The 15,630-nt window shown below is 41.3% G+C and overlaps 1 protein-coding gene across 8 annotated transcripts in view; it reads left to right on the top strand.

The window, feature by feature from the left end:
• Nucleotides 1–496: 496 nt before the first annotated feature.
• MARK3 (microtubule affinity regulating kinase 3) overlaps nt 497–15,630 on the top strand; it is an 82,572-nt gene continuing 67,438 nt past the window's right edge. For 2 of the 8 annotated variants that reach the window (XM_070751841.1, XM_070751813.1), the window contains exon 1: nt 544–1,590. In XM_070751841.1, the coding sequence (XP_070607942.1) occupies nt 1,534–1,590 (57 nt within the window). In that variant the 5' untranslated portion in view covers nt 544–1,533. Of the gene's footprint in view, nt 1,591–15,630 lie in introns of all 8 variants that reach the window. The other 6 variants (XM_070751820.1, XM_070751802.1, XM_070751847.1 and 3 more) reach the window with 5 other exon arrangements.

Below are 15,630 nucleotides of genomic sequence, written 5' to 3'. Positions count from 1 at the left end.
CCCTTCTTTCACTCCTTCTTCTCTTACTCTCCCCTTTCACCCCTCCCCAAAGAAGGTAAATTTCATACATAATTGGTATGTCGCAAAATAAAGTAGTTTTAAAATGGCGGGGAGGGGGCCCCCAGACACTTAGGCTGTATGGGGCCCCAAAATTCCTGATGGCGGCCCTGGCTCCACCCCTCCATAACCCCACCCCCATATGACCAAAGCCCCCCCCCCCACCGGGCCATGGAAAACTGGTCTAGCTTAAAGCCGGTCCCTGGTGCAAAAAAGGTTGGGGACCTCTGGGTTAGGCAGCCTGTCAAAAAGAGGAGCAGCCCCAAAGGCTCCTCCTTTCCTCCGCGCGAAAAGCGCTCCTCCTCCTCCTCCAACGCCCGCCCTCCGTCTCCCCCCCCGCCAAAACACCTTAGCAACAAGAGGCGAACCAAGCACGCAACGCCTGCGCTTGCGCCCTCGGCCTCCCTCTTCTTTTCCCCCACCTTTCCCCCTTCTCCTCCCCGCTGCCCGTCCCTGTGTGTGTGCATGGGCGGTCTCTTCCGGTTCATGTAGGAGCAGAGGAAGCCGGGCGGCCATCTTGGATCATCCGGGAGCGGCGGCGTTGTTGCCGCTGCCGCTGCTGCTGCGGCTACTGGTGGAGCGAGCCGAGGGAGCTGCTTTGGCGGCAGCAGCGGCGGCAGAGAGGGGTTCTCTTTTCCTTACGGCCCGGCAAGACTCCAGCCTGTGACGGAAGGGTCGTCCTCCTTTGGGTCTGAGCCTTCCCCATTGGGATAGGCAGGGGATAGTAGTAGGCAGCCAAGGAGTTGGGAGTTCTCCTGAAGGAGGAGGAGGAGGAGGAAGAGGAGGGGGCGCAGCTAAGACATGAGAGCCCGAGGCCCGGTGAAACCATCCGTGTAGAGTTAGAAAAACCGGCGCTTCCCTTTTTGACCAGCTCTGGGTGGTGGTTCTTTCGCAGCCGACGGTGGTTTTGCGCGACTGCTGCTGCTTTCCCACTTTTCCTTCCTCGGCAAACCTGCTTAGTTGGGCTGTTACCGTAATTGCTGCGGCGCCCTGCACTTCTCGCCTGCCCCGCTCCAATCTCCCCGCTTCTTTTTTTGCTTTTTGCTTTTTACTCTTAACGGCCACCGGACAATTTTTGGCCCGTTTTTTTCCCCTTTTGTTGCTCTATGAGAATCTCCTCTAATCTGTCCTCCCCACCTTCTAAAGACCGTAATCTGTCTATAAGATGATCCCTGAAGATTCCCAGGAGGATCTAATGCTCCATTCTCAGGCTGGAAGATAGATGAGAAGAAAGAGGAGTAGCGGTGGTGGAGAAAAAAAAATCACTCAAATTTCTCTTTCCCGTATTGCCTTTTTCCTTGGATGGTGGCACAGGATAACTGCTATCATGCTGTAAAATCACGTTGGGTTTTTTTTTTTGTAAATATATATATGTATATTTGTTCGGAGGGAGGGAGGTGTTAGGATTTTTTAAAATTATTTTTATACAATAAATAGTTGGGTTTTGCCATTGCAAACGGTGCTTCAGCTAAGTGAATGAAAATGTCTACTAGAACTCCATTGCCCACGGTGAATGAACGGGACACTGAAAACGTGAGTGCGCTTAAGGATTCTTCATTAAGGTGTAGTTTCATAGTAACTGAACGCTATTTTAATAATGTCTTATCATACGAAGTTAGGTGATAATGCAGATGCTTAGATTAAAGGGGGGAAACACCTTTTGTCTTCAGTGGGGAAAAAAAGATCAACGTAAGGAGATAGCATATAGAGAAATAGTCTTTGTTCATTTAAAATATAGCTTAATATTACATAGGGGATTCTCTACTGCGCAACCTTTGTTGCATGAAAGCTGAAAATATGATCATGATTATTTTTACAGGTTGTTTGTTGCAAATGTCAATTGCAACAAAAGTCTTGGGAGGCCTACCTGTTATAATTCTATTATTTTTGGAATCCTGTTTTTTCTTTCACTTTTTCAAAATAAGCCTCTTGTGCTTAAAAAATATGTTTTCAGAAGAAATGGAGAACATACGTTCTTGGGCATAAAATATATGGGGATCATGAATACTTATATTGTGAGAAAGAATTGGTCATTTGTTCTGACAGATAATGAACAGTATTACCTATAGTAAATATATGTAATTTGTATTTCATTTAACTATTTAAATTTCAATACTGATATTCAGTGACTTCCTTTTTGGATGGTAGTGAAAAGGAATTATTCATCCTTAAATTGTACATTTGCTAATTTCATGCATATTGAAAAAAATACTATTATGTTCTATTTTGGATAAAAACAGGTATTTTTAACAGTTTAGATAAAGTTGTTTTGTGGAAATTTAAAATGAAAAGCAGACTGTATGTTGAACCCAAGCATTTGTCTTAGTCTGTCACTTTAACAGATAATCAAAGAAATCTGGTACTGTAGAAGAAACATGTTGATTGGTAGAGACCTTAAGTCATAAGAAATAAATACTTCTGTCTGTATTTTTTAAATTGCAAATTAATAGGTTCCAAGAAAGATTCCATTAGAATTTAAAATGTAGGAATGATAAATATATCTGAATGTTTTATAATGGCTTTTTAATAAATTCAGCTTATTAATCAATTAACTGTTATTAATTGAATGTGATTGACCCAGGTTTAGAAATAAGAAAATATGTTTAGAACAATTGTATTATCAAGGTTTTGTATTCACTATCATTGTTGATGAAACACTTCTTCTTTGTTTACTTTAGCTCTTGATACAACCTGCAGAATTGTGCTCAGCAAAAGTTGAGTGCAAAAATTCAGCTGTAGAACATTTTGAACTTCAGTTCAAGCTTTCAAAGTTTCATTTTAGATAAAATTGTTCAGAATTAGATAGTTCTGTAAATCATGGCCACTCTGAGAATTATTTAATAGGGACTTTCCTTAGATCTTTCAGAGTTGTTTACATCAATCACTTAATGTAATTTAGAAGTCATTATGAAGATTGCCCTTATTCTCTACTCCAATGCAATTAATGAAGTTCCAGAGTATATGAATACTTAAACAGCTATTAATGTACCATTGTTATTCAAAATAGAGGATTTGTCAGTCTGAAGTATGCATGTACCTTGAGAAAAAACATAGAGGTTTAGAAAATTAGGGAGCAAATTTTCTATAATTTTTTGTTTCTCAGCATATTATCTATAATTGTATTATGGCCTATATAAGAAGCAGTAAGTAAATCTTAACTTGTATGAATGTAGCTAATATAATTTTAGCCAGTATTTGATCAAACAGGAATAGAATACTCAATTTTTCTAAACACATTTTAACTTTCAGGATACATATCTGTAATTTCAATTGTAAATAAACTTGCTTTTTTCCTTAATATCTAATGTTGAAATACTTCCTCATTGCAAATGTGGCAGTTGTAGTGGAGAAGTTTTAAGTGAAATGGATTTAAAATGAAAAGCTCGTTAACAAATTCTTATGAATTCAGTACTTTATTATTTAAAAGTTTGTCATCTTTGATGATACAGAAGCTATCCAATGGAGCCTTGGGTGGCATTTTCCAAAATACTATTCTGCATCAGTTACAAGAAAACATATTTATTAAAATTTCATATTGATTAAAAAAAACCTGAATGAGCATTATTCCTGCTTCTTGTAATACAATACTGGTAAGTAATTTTTAAAGTGAAATTGTATATATTTGTGTAGCAGATTACTTTTTCTTAAAACTGCTGGCCATATAAACAATTTCAGGTTTTGGTATTCTAAAATAGGATGGCTTATTCTGAACTTGTAATTTTTGACCTGACTTTCTGGAATTACTTCACTATGCTTACAAGCCTAAGCTCTTGAGTTTCTGTTTCTGGTTTCATTCACACTGCATGAAGATTTTCATTTGTGTTGTGTTAAACAAGTCTTTGCAGTCTGATTCAGAAATAGCATGAAATTATAAAGAGTAGGCTTTGAACATCACACCAAGACTAAAACAAATAACATTGCATAACACTACAAGTGAATTTGGCTTTGATTGTGAGATTCTATATACAGTGCTTTCATTCATATTTTAACATGAATAAATGCTCATTATATTCCAGCAATATTTTTCCACTTGCAACACCCATATTGGGGGTGGCTTTCACATTTGATATTGTTCTTGCCAGCCATAGCTGCCAAACATGATGGGGATGTAATTTAATGGTTAATCCTTCTTCCAGTTTAATACATTTTTTGATACCACTGGAAACATCCTGACAAAATATTGGGCATGACTATTGTATCCAAAGTATGCTAGACGAGGCATTTTAAAAAATAGAGAACCTCCATTAAGTTTGAGAAAGATGGAGGCCCTTCACATAAATGGTCTATTAATCAAATATTCATTTTATTTTACATTGAAATAACTCTGCTTGACACAATATTCTTAAGAATATTTAACATACATCTATACACCCCTTTGTTTTTGCACTGTTCGTAAAATAAACCTAATTTAGTTTAAACGGAATGTCAGTTTGGTGTGGTTAAAGCATCAAGCTAAAAACTAAGAAACTGTTCCCACCTTAGGCATAAAGCCAGCTGGGGGACTTTGGGCCAGTCATTCTCTCTTAGGAAGAAGGAACTGGCAAGCTACTTCTAAAATTGTTGCCAAAAAAACAACAGGCTGTTGCCAGGCTTTCAAGACACAGATTTAGTTTGTTATGAAGTTTCTTCTAGACTATATTCTTGCAGTGGCTAGGGCCTGCTTTCTCTAGTCTGATATTTGCAGATGTATTGCACTGCAACTGCTATCAAGCCTAATTAGTGCAATCAATAGCTATGCTGCTTGAATGTAAGCACAGTTGTAATCTAATACTTCTGGAGAATACCAGGTTGTGTAAAACCAGGTTGTGGTAACTTGGAAATCATTGTTCTTATAAGGCATGTGTTTGAATTATATTTTTATGAGCACTGAGAACCAACTCCACATTTTACTCAATTATTAAAAGACCCACTTGTAGTATGAAATAAACAGATGAAAACAGGCACTGCTCTGGCACCATAGAATGTGTCATAGATAAGTTACTGTGTTTAAATTAAAAATAATAAAATGTAAGTGATTTATCAGTATCACTCTTCAAAAACAATGCAATATTAAAATGTGGTGCCTTTGCCATGCAGTTTTTCCCAGTAGTCCACAGTCTTCATGGTAAATTATGTACAATTAATTCTTAAATCACACTGCCTAAGTGACTTGTTTTAAATAATATTGTTTTAAATTATACAGTAGAGGTTAGAACATTGCTATAGAATGTGAATCAAGTGTATTTGCTGATGCATCTTTGTGAATTTATAAACTGCTCAGTCACTGGCAGTCACAACCAATATGTAATCACATATAATTTATTTTCATGATGCAGTGTTAATGGCTTTTTACTTGGAAGCAATTTCACTGGAGAGCCAATTTGGTCTAATGGTTGAGGCATTAGGCTAGAAACAGGGAGATCATCAGTTCTAGCCCTTCCTTAGGCAGGAAGCCAGCTGGGTGACCTTAGGTCAGTCAGTCTCTCTCAACCTTAGGAAGGAGACAGTAGTAAACCATTTCTGAAAAGCCTTGCCAAGAAAATTGCAGGGACTTGTCCGGGCAGTCTCAGAATCTGACCCGATAGAACTGAAGAAAAACAATCCACTGAGGTTATTAGAGATGGAGTTATTCTTATACAGTGATCCCTCGATTTTCGCGGCTTCAAATTTTGCGAAACGCTATACCACGGTTTTTCAAAAAATATTAATTAAAAAATACTCCATGGTTTTTTTGCTATACCACGGTTTTTCCCACCCGATGACGTCATACGTCATCACTAAGAGTCACTTCTCTTTCTTTCCTGTCATTCTCTGCTTCAATCATTTTCTCATTTCTCTTTTTTTCTCCCCTTTTTTCTATCATTTCTCTCTCTCTTCCTTCCACTCCTCTCTCTCTCTTTCTTCCTCTCTCTCACTCTCTTCCTTCCTTTCTCATCTTTCTTTCTCTCTCTCTTTCTCTATCTTGCTTCTTCCTCTCTCACACTCTCTTCCTCCCTCTCTCATCTCTTTCTTTCCTTCTCTCTCTTTCTCTATCTCTCCCCCTCTTGCTCTCGAGCGGCCGGGCGAACGGCGGGTGGCCGGGCGAACGGCGGGCGAGTGGCGAGCGAGCGGCCGGGCGAACGGCAGGCAAGTGGCGAGCGAGCGGCCGGGCGAACGGCAGGCGGGCGGGCGAACGGGCGAGCGGCCGGGCGAACGACGAGTGGCCGGGCGAACGGGCGAGCGGCCGGGCGAACGGACGGCGGGTGGCCGGGCGAACGGACGGCGGGTGGCCGGGCGAACGGACGGCGGGTGGCCGGGCGAACGGACGGCGGGCGGGGGCAGCCGACATTCAAAGCAATCTTTGTCGGCTTCCGCACTTTCGTCGCTCCCTGCCCTAATTTCAAGCCCGGCTCCTTGTGCTGCCTTGAAAAAGGGTGTGTGGGGGTAGTTTTTGGCTGTCCATAGCCAAAAATGGTGTTTTTACTTCCGCGCCGCTATATCGCGGAAAATCGATTTTCGGGGGAGGTCTTGGAACGTAACCCCCGCGAAAATCGAGGGATCACTGTATACATAAATGCAGTTGTTTTGGGAATGAAAATCAAGCATAAATTATATTGATCATCTTAGAGATACAGTACTTCATAGTTATATTCATATTATACAATTTTTATATTGGAATATAGAAGTTTCACAGCACTTTGGCCCTGAGTGTTAAGAACTATGGCTGATGTCATGAATGGTTAGTCCAATTGGATGAATATGGTTGATTGTTTTTTTTTTTAGGAAAATGGGGTTCTTAGAATTTTTAGAATTCTTTAATACTGTACTAGATTTCTTACACACTTTATTTCTGTTGTAAGCCGCCCTGAGTCGGTTTATTATGTATTTATTTATTAGATTTCTATGCTGCCCTTATCGAAGCGACTCAGTTGAGGAGGGTGCCATAGAAATCTAATAAATAAATAAATAAATTTTGTTATTGGTGTTTTGGGTTTTTTCAAAAGAAGTTAATAATCACACATTTGACCTTTACATTCCTAAATTCCCAAGTTAACATATCTGGGATTTTATCACTAAGAGAACTTTGGGGGCAAAAATGACTTCTTAAAGTAGCCTTATGTTGCATAATAAAATTGAAATCTAAAAAGATAGTTTCTAACACAAATCCCAGATCTACGCCTATTGGATATTATTATGGTTTCATAGATAATTACAATAGATGAATAAGAACTGACCTAGGTTGACAATTTTATTGATGAATCAGGCTTGCCTATGTCTTAGTCTTTAGTTGCTATATTTACATTTAAGTGCTGATGACAGTAAGAACGTAGTCTGATCAATAAACAGACTTGGCATGATTGGGACAGTATATCAGATTGTGAAAAAAAACAGCATTTTTTTCCTCTCCTATAGGTAACACTGAAGCTAGAATGTTCTTTGCAAAATACTTCATTTGTTTTAGTATTATTTCTTTTGTGCAGGTGATCCTAACTAACTCATTATTTATTTTGTGATCAAGTATCCACATCATGGGAAATGTGCATTTTGAGTATGAGAATGCCCATTGACACAATTCTTGGCATCTACCAAGTCTCATTTGTTGTTGTTTTTTAATTAGAAAAATAATATTGTGAAATTGGCATGCGGTAGAGCAGTGTGCCAGTAGCTAGTAATATTCTCATTTGTAACATGGTTGGCATCCCTTTCTAGCATTCATGTGAGTTTGTGAAATGGGGCAGTCATTCAAGTATGTAAAACTGAAAATATTTTTTTAAATTCCCAAGATGTCAGTGATGAGATACCATAGGAGTATCATATTTTCATGTAAGAATGTAAAAGTCTCTTGAGACTTTTAATGATATTTGTTTTATTAGTCTTAAGGTGCAGGGCCTGCATACTTGAAGAGTATTATAGAAATCTTGGTGGTTGGGGGTGCCATTCTACTGAATTGTGTCTTGAATGATTCTTTGCCACACTTCCATTGAAAAAGTGAAAAGTAATAAGATGGTCCAGAATGTTCTGTGATTCTGGAAAGGATTTCAGAGAGCACATTCATCAGCTTGCCTTCTACTAAATTGATATTATATAACTGGTCATGTCCATTACAGTAGCCAGTAACCACTCTCTGACATTGACCATAGTATGTGCTCAAATTTCCAGTACACTTCCTATCTCAAAATAGTTGCTAATTCTTAAGTATTCAGATATATGACATAGTTTAAATTTGAAATATGAGTGCTTTGTGAATACAGTGTTCCCTCGATTTTCGCGGGGGATGTGTTCCGAGACCGCCCGCGAAAGTTGAATTTCCGCGAAGTAGAGATGCGGAACTAAATACATTATTTTTGGCTATGAACAGTATCACAAGCCATCCCTTAACACTTTAAACCCCTAAATTGCAATTTCCCATTCCCTTAGCAACCATTTAGATTATTACTCACCATGTTTCTTTATTAAAGTTTATTAAAAAAAATATTTATGAAAGGTGGATGAAAGTTGGGTGATGATATATGATGTCATCAGGCAGGAAAAACAGTGGTATAGGGGGGGAAACCGCAAAGTATTTTTTAATTAATATTTTTGAAAAACCGTGGTATAGACTTTTCGCGAAGTTCGAACCCGCGAAAATCAAGGGAACACTGTAATACATAATTACTATATATTATCATGATGATATAGTATACCAGTGACCAAAATTAAAATTACTTCTTAGTTGTTGTAAGCCACCTAGAGTCTCTTCAATAGAAAAAAAATCAATGAATAAAATTAAATAAAAAGTAACTCTCAAATTATGAATTTAAGGGCCATTGCGGGCTATGAGAAGATATATAATGCAAATATTTAATGAAATATTCCCAGTTCTATCTCTTTGGTATAGTGATGCTCAGCTTTGTCAATCTTGTTCTGTTTTGTGATTGGCTATGGATAGTATTTAATATTTGGAATGCATGTTGTCTTTGGCTTATGTATGCTGTTAAACCTTTATGTGAAACCTCACTGAGAGATGACAGAAAGGAAAACTCCATATTGCTGAATCAGCTGCTTATTTTTATTAATCAATATTGCCAGCCTAGTGGTTGCTGACAATGCTGTTCATCTTGTATTCTTTGTGGTAGTGCAGTAGTGTCCAGTCATATTTAAGTATTTGTTGGAAAGAATTTTATTAACATTTGAATATAGAAAAATATTAAAATATGTATTCAGAAAATTGAACTGTTCATAGTAAATGATCCTTTGGGAAATATTGCCTACTGACTGATCAATGAGTTTAATGGTATTTAATACTGTAGTTACATAATTGTACAGAAGACAAAGTGGATTCAGAGAACGGAGTTTATATTGTACTGGATATTGTTTTACTTTTTAAAATGCAGCATGACTTCTGGTTACAAATTCACTGTCTGTTTCATATTTCTCTTATTTTGCTTTGTTTTTTCACTATTTAATTCCTACAGCTGCTCATCTCAAGCAAGCGAGAGTAGTGGTCCAATATGTATGCCTCTAGCATATTTCCTTGAGAGATGATTTTCTTTACAATAGAGACTATTTTTATTCAAAGGGTAGATTTACACATGAGAAAAAGTTAGGTAGATAATTCAACTGTTCAGGAGAAACAGACAATTTAATGGTCTATATTAAATGCACCTCAAAATTTCAAGCCAGTATAGTATTGTAGTCCAACATGACTGAAGAGCACCTGATTAGAGAAGCGTAATTGAATACATAGAAATTCAAAGGTTGCATAAATTATTGCTAAAGATGATCATACTAACATAATTCTGGTATGTCATTCTGGAATTCAAGGTAAAGATGGTGATGTGTCGTCATTTGATTGGGTTTTAGCAGTCACATGGATTTTCTCCATAATGATCTGTCCCTAACTGGTCCTTCAAATCCTCCAATCATGCAACCGTCATTACTGTAACTGAATCCATCTTCCCTTGTTATTGGTTGATTTCTTCACTGATTTGATTCCACCTTTACTAGCATTAGCGCTTTCTCCAGAAAGCTACGGCAATATTTCATATACAGTGTTCCCTTGACTTTTGCAGGTCTGACATTCGCTAAAAGTCTATACCACGGTTTTTCAAAAAATATTATTAAAAAAATACTCCGTGGCTTTTTTGCACACCAAGGGTTTTCCGGGGATGCCCGATGTACAATACTGTGCGTTTTAACTCTCCTCCCCCCCACCCCCCCAGCCATCCTGCTTCTTTAAATAAAAGCTCCGCTTCCGCCCCAGCCTCCCGATCCCTCCCCTTTAATTCTCGTAGCGTTGGTACGCTCTACTGGAAGCCGAGCCTTACTGCCGCCCGCCGCCAGCGCAGCAAAGCCCCCAGCTTGCCACCCCGTTGCCCCTGCGGGTTCTGGGGGTAAGTAAAACCTGGAATGGAGGAGGGAGAAGGAGGGAGGAAGGAAGGAAGGAAGGGAATGTCTCTACTTTGTAGAAATTTGACTTTAGTGGACGGTCTTGGAACGTATCCCCCGCGAAAGTCAAGGGACCACTGTAATGTGAAGTAGGTGAAGCCTGGCCATTTGTGCCTCAAGTGGGTAAGTACTATGGGTTGATCAGGTGTGAATCTATATACTAATCCAAAACTGGCAATGTATGATGTTGAAGTATCCCAGGCTTAATCCATAGCTTAAATCAGTCTCACCAGCTAACTACAGAACAGGTAAACATTGATAGATTGCTGAATGATTTGCAGTATATGGACAATGACTTCTTATTCCCAATTGTTCAGTAGGGTTGTGGTATGTATTTGGAGGGGTATTTCATGAAACATCCTTTGAATGGATTTTGAAATGTTCAGATGTTATGGCCTCAAAAGCTTGACGTAGTTGAGATTTCTCCTGAAATTGGCTCGCACAATATGGGAGGTCCTTGAAGCAGCCATGGGAATCCTCTGAGAGGATATGCTGCCTCAACATTTTGAGCAGCAAGTTTGGACAAACATTTTTAACACTTTGAAAATTACCTGCCAAAAGTTTGTTACATGCCTACAATATTAAAAAAGTGCCCTCTCTATTTTTGATAATCTCTCTAAAGTCAGTATTTGTAATTCCAAATCATTCCAGAATCTATCTCAAAATAGTAAATAATTTTGGGGTTTAACAAAATAGCAACTCTGACCGCTGAAAATTAAAATGTGTCCATCTTGGTAAGCAAGAAATAGAAATTCAGAGTAATTATATGTCCTGTGGAGCATATAAAATTAATTTCATTGTGACAAAACTCCGCTGAAACTGTATATTTATTTATTTATTAGATTTGCATGCCTGTAAACTATAATTTTATTGCAGTAATTTTCTACTTCGGTTAAGTACTGTGCTATACACTGTCCTCAACACAATCCCTTTAGTCTATAACTTTTATAATTATCCTATTTTCCCTCACGTCAAAGGAAGAGTCCAGGATGGCTTACTCTAGCCTAGTGATAGCAAACCTATGGTATGGGTGCCACAAGTGGCATGCCGAGCCATATCTGCTGGCATGGGAGCCATTGCCCTAGCTCAGTTCCATTTTGCATGTGTATGCTGGCCAGCTGATTTTTGGCTCACACAGAGGCTCCAGGATGACATTTTCGGCTTCCAGAATGGGGAGGGCATTTTTATCTTTCCCTGGCTCCAGGGAAGCCTTTGGAGCCTAGGGAGGGCAAAACACGAACCTACTGGGCCAACCACAAGTTGAGAAATAGGCAATTTCCGGCCTGCAGAGGGCTTTCGGGGGCTGGGGAAATATGTTTCTCCGTACTGAAGGAGCGGGTCCAGCAGTCACATGGGTTGCTCATGTCCAATCCGGTGGAACTGAGCCTAGTATTAAAAAAGCTTGCCGGATCCGCCCCTTCCCCAGAATTCGCTCAGTTCGCATATCCTGCGGTTGTATTGTGATAGCTCGTTCGACATTCTAACACCTTCCCTTCGATCTTTCCTTCAAAAAGTAGTAAGATTTATTGTCTTTATTTAATTACTTGCACTAATTGCGCCAGCCGTTTAAAAGAAAAAAAGAAAAAAACGCGGCTTGGCTTTCTTTACTTGGGAGAAGTTGCGGTTTCGTTTTTCCCCCGGCGGTTTTGCCGGTTACGATTCCTGCGGCCGCTTGTGGATTCTTCTAATCCTTTGGCCTGGAGGTCCTAGTGCAAGTATTTATACATTGAAATATTGCTTATTTATTGTATATATTATATTTAAGGGCTTATAAAATACCTCCTGCGGAGTGAGACGCCTTCTAGTCTCCTGGACTTAGTCGATCGCTTTTCCCTTTAGAAATTCTCAGCAGCGATCTTTTCGGCGCGAAGGCCTTCGCGCCCTTTTTTAAAAATCTAGGCCTCTCGTGTTGGCCTTCTGCCAGCCGCGTAGGCCTCAGTCCACCGCGTGGATCCGGGAGCGGGCCTTGGGGGTCCCAGGCTAAATTCTCCACCGGCTAAGCCTCCAACCAGAGTGCCTTGGTTTACTTAATTACTAAGTTTAGGGAGGCTGGCCCCGCTGGATTTGGGGGCACGAACTCTGGGTTTGCCCAGATTGTCCTCACGTTTCAGCAGCTTCGAGGCCTCGAAGCAGGATCCATTCCTCTTGGGAAGTCCTTGAAATCTTCTCCTTATAATTCAGTTATTGGCTCAGCCTTGTCTTCTGTTAATTGTCAGACTATGGCTACCTTTCCCAAGAGAGGCACAACTAAAGGTCCCAGAGAGGCCAGGCCTACAGGCGATGAGATTACTAGTATCCCCCAGGCCTCTTCCTCCTCTTCTCCAGGGGCCCGCCCCTCGACCAAGGTCACCAGGGCCGAGAAGAGAAGGGACCTAGCCCTACAAAAAATCCATGACAAATCAGCAAAACGTTTAAAAGTGCAGGCCCAAGTAATCAGTAGCCAAGATCCACCAGAGGCCTCTAGTCTGCCTCCTTCTGGGGTCCCTGTGTTATCTCTGGATGAGCCAAACCTAGACAGACCCCAACCTAACCTATGGGGCATAGGTCCAGAGGAACCAGATATTATTGAAGATTCCCCCCAGCCAGGATCCTCCCAGGCCTTTAGGGATTCTTCTGCCATTTCTGCTGATATTTCCAGTTTACCTCCTGAGTTCCAATCTATTTTTGCTGTGTTGTCCAAAGCCATTGATGCCAAACTCTCCTCCATCAATGAGCTACCTTTACCTCTTCCTCCTTCTCGTTCCTCCCGCCCCTTGGGTTCTTCCCCAGCGGTCAGAGCTCCTACTCAGGATGATTCAGAATCCTCCCAGGATGAATATGAGGATGTAGAGGAGGATGAAGACCCTTTTCAGGGCTTATCAGAGGATGAGGAATCCCAAATAAAAGTTCCTCCTCCAATTACTATTTTTCCTTCTCAACTATTCAAATCTCTCCTCCTCAAAGCTAGAATTTCTACGGGATTAGCGGCCCAGGAGAAACAAGCCTCCACTTCCACTGATCCCCCGGAGGAGAATTTACCTTACTTCACAGAGGAACAGGAGGATAACGAGGTAATTCCTATGCCTAAATTGTTTAAAGATGCCTTACTCAAACAGTGGGATTTTCCAGCCTCTGGCCTTAATCCCTCTACCAAGGACAGAAAGTTGTATAAACTTTCCTCTTCCTATGAAGAGCTTCTATCCTTTCCCAAACCAGATGAACCTGTCAAGATTCTTCACTCGGCAGCGGCTGTGCCAGGCGAGGCGGAGGAAGTCCTCCGCCCAGAGGACAAGCGCATCGAGCTAATGCTCAAAAGAGGATTCACCGCTGATTCCTGGTCCATTAAAAGTTCTGCAGCGGCCTCCTTCTTCTCCAGAGCCATGCTGCTGTGGCTTCGCCAACTTCAACAGCACATTCCTCCCGATGACTTGAGAGGTCAACAAGACTTCAACAAGGTCTTTGCAGCTGCCCAGTACGTGGCTGATGCCACCTTGCAATCTACTAGATTTTCTGCTAAGTCTATTGCAGCCTCTACAACGGCAAGAAGACTCCTATGGATTCGCCCTTGGCAAGCGGGAGTTCGCCAAAAGTGGCAGTTATCCCAGGGCCCCTTAAAGCGTGACCTTCTCTTCGGTGATCTTCTGGATCCACTCCTCACGGAGACCACGGACAAGAAGAAGGTTTTGGGTCCAACCACGAAAAAGGTTACCAAAACGCAGTCCTTTCGTCGCCCAGGGCGCCAGCAAGATCAAGCGGCTTCCTATCAGAGATCTCCAGGTCAGTATTCCCCCCGTTTTCGTTCCCAAGGTAGGAACTCCAGGGGTAGAGGGTTTCGTTTCCAAAGGGGAGCTTCCTCTAACAGGGCTTCAAAGAAACCTAGATGGTAATCTTGCCTCCATTCCCATAGGGGGTCGCCTAGCTCATTTCGCCTCTAATTGGCGTCTCACCTCCAAGGACCCTTGGGTCATTGACACTGTTCAAACAGGCCTTCTCTTAGAATTTATTTCACCTCCCCCTAAACGTTTTATTTCCTGCCCTTCTCCCAGGTCATCCTCAGATTGTAACCGTATGGAGGAGGCCATTTCTCATCTTTTGTCCATCAGAGCCATTCAACCAGTCCCTGCCGGTCAGAAGGGCCTAGGTTTTTACTCCATCCTATTTATGGTTCCAAAGTCCTCCGGAGGTTGGAGAGCCATTTTGGATTTAAAGAAACTAAACCTATTCATCAAATATAGGAAGTTTAAAATGCACTCCTTGTCTTCTATTTTGGCCGCCATTCACTCAGGAGATTTCATGGTCTCCTTAGACCTCACTGAGGCCTACCTTCACATTCCTATAGCCAAATGCCACAGAAAATTTTTACGTTTTTCCTTTCAAGGCAGGCATTTCCAGTATAGAGCGATGCCTTTTGGCCTTTCCTCGGCCCCTCGGGTCTTTACAAAGCTCTTGGGGTCCCTGGCGGCCTATATCCGGGCGTCTCCCATCCACATTTTATGTTATCTTGATGATATTTTAATTCATGGGAACTCCCTAGAGAGAGTGAAAACAGACCTTGCTGTCACCATGTCAGTCCTTCAGGACCATGGATTTTCCATCAACTTTGATAAAAGTCACCTCCAACCTTCCACCTCCATTTCTCACCTGGGATCCATTATTGATTCAAAATCTTCCCAGGTTTTTCTCTCTCCCGAGAGAAAACTCAGTATAGTGGAGTTAATTTCTAACATTTTATCTAATCCTTCAGTATCCATAGTTATCCTATCTTCCCTTTTGGGGAAGATGGTGTCATGCATAGGCATCATTCCCTGGGCTCGCCTTCATGCTAGGGAACTCCAGTGGCTACTGTTGCCTTTTCAGAGATCGGGGCACAGCAACTCAAATCGACGCATTGTCATCCCACTGAGTGTTCGCAGATCCTTCAAGTGGTGGAAGTCTCCGGCCATGGACAGAGGATCCCCGTTCAGGTGCCCGGATCAATTTGTCATCACCACAGATGCCAGTCTATCGGGATGGGGCGCCCACGCCCAGGGGATGATAGCCCAGGGCACGTGGTCCCCGGAGGAGGCTTCCAGGCCAATCAATTGGCTAGAGTTAAGAGCCGTCTCCCTGGCTCTGAAGCATTTCTCTCCTCGCATTCCCAACCGGCACGTTCTCATTCTCACCGACAACATTGCCACAAAAAGCCATATCTGCAGACAGGGGGGCACG

This window comes from Erythrolamprus reginae, chromosome 1 (genome assembly GCF_031021105.1).
Source record: "Erythrolamprus reginae isolate rEryReg1 chromosome 1, rEryReg1.hap1, whole genome shotgun sequence".
In the NCBI taxonomy this organism is placed as follows: domain Eukaryota; kingdom Metazoa; phylum Chordata; class Lepidosauria; order Squamata; family Dipsadidae; genus Erythrolamprus; species Erythrolamprus reginae.
Note: the sequence above shows the minus strand (reverse complement) of the source record. Positions and strands in the feature narration are given on the sequence as shown.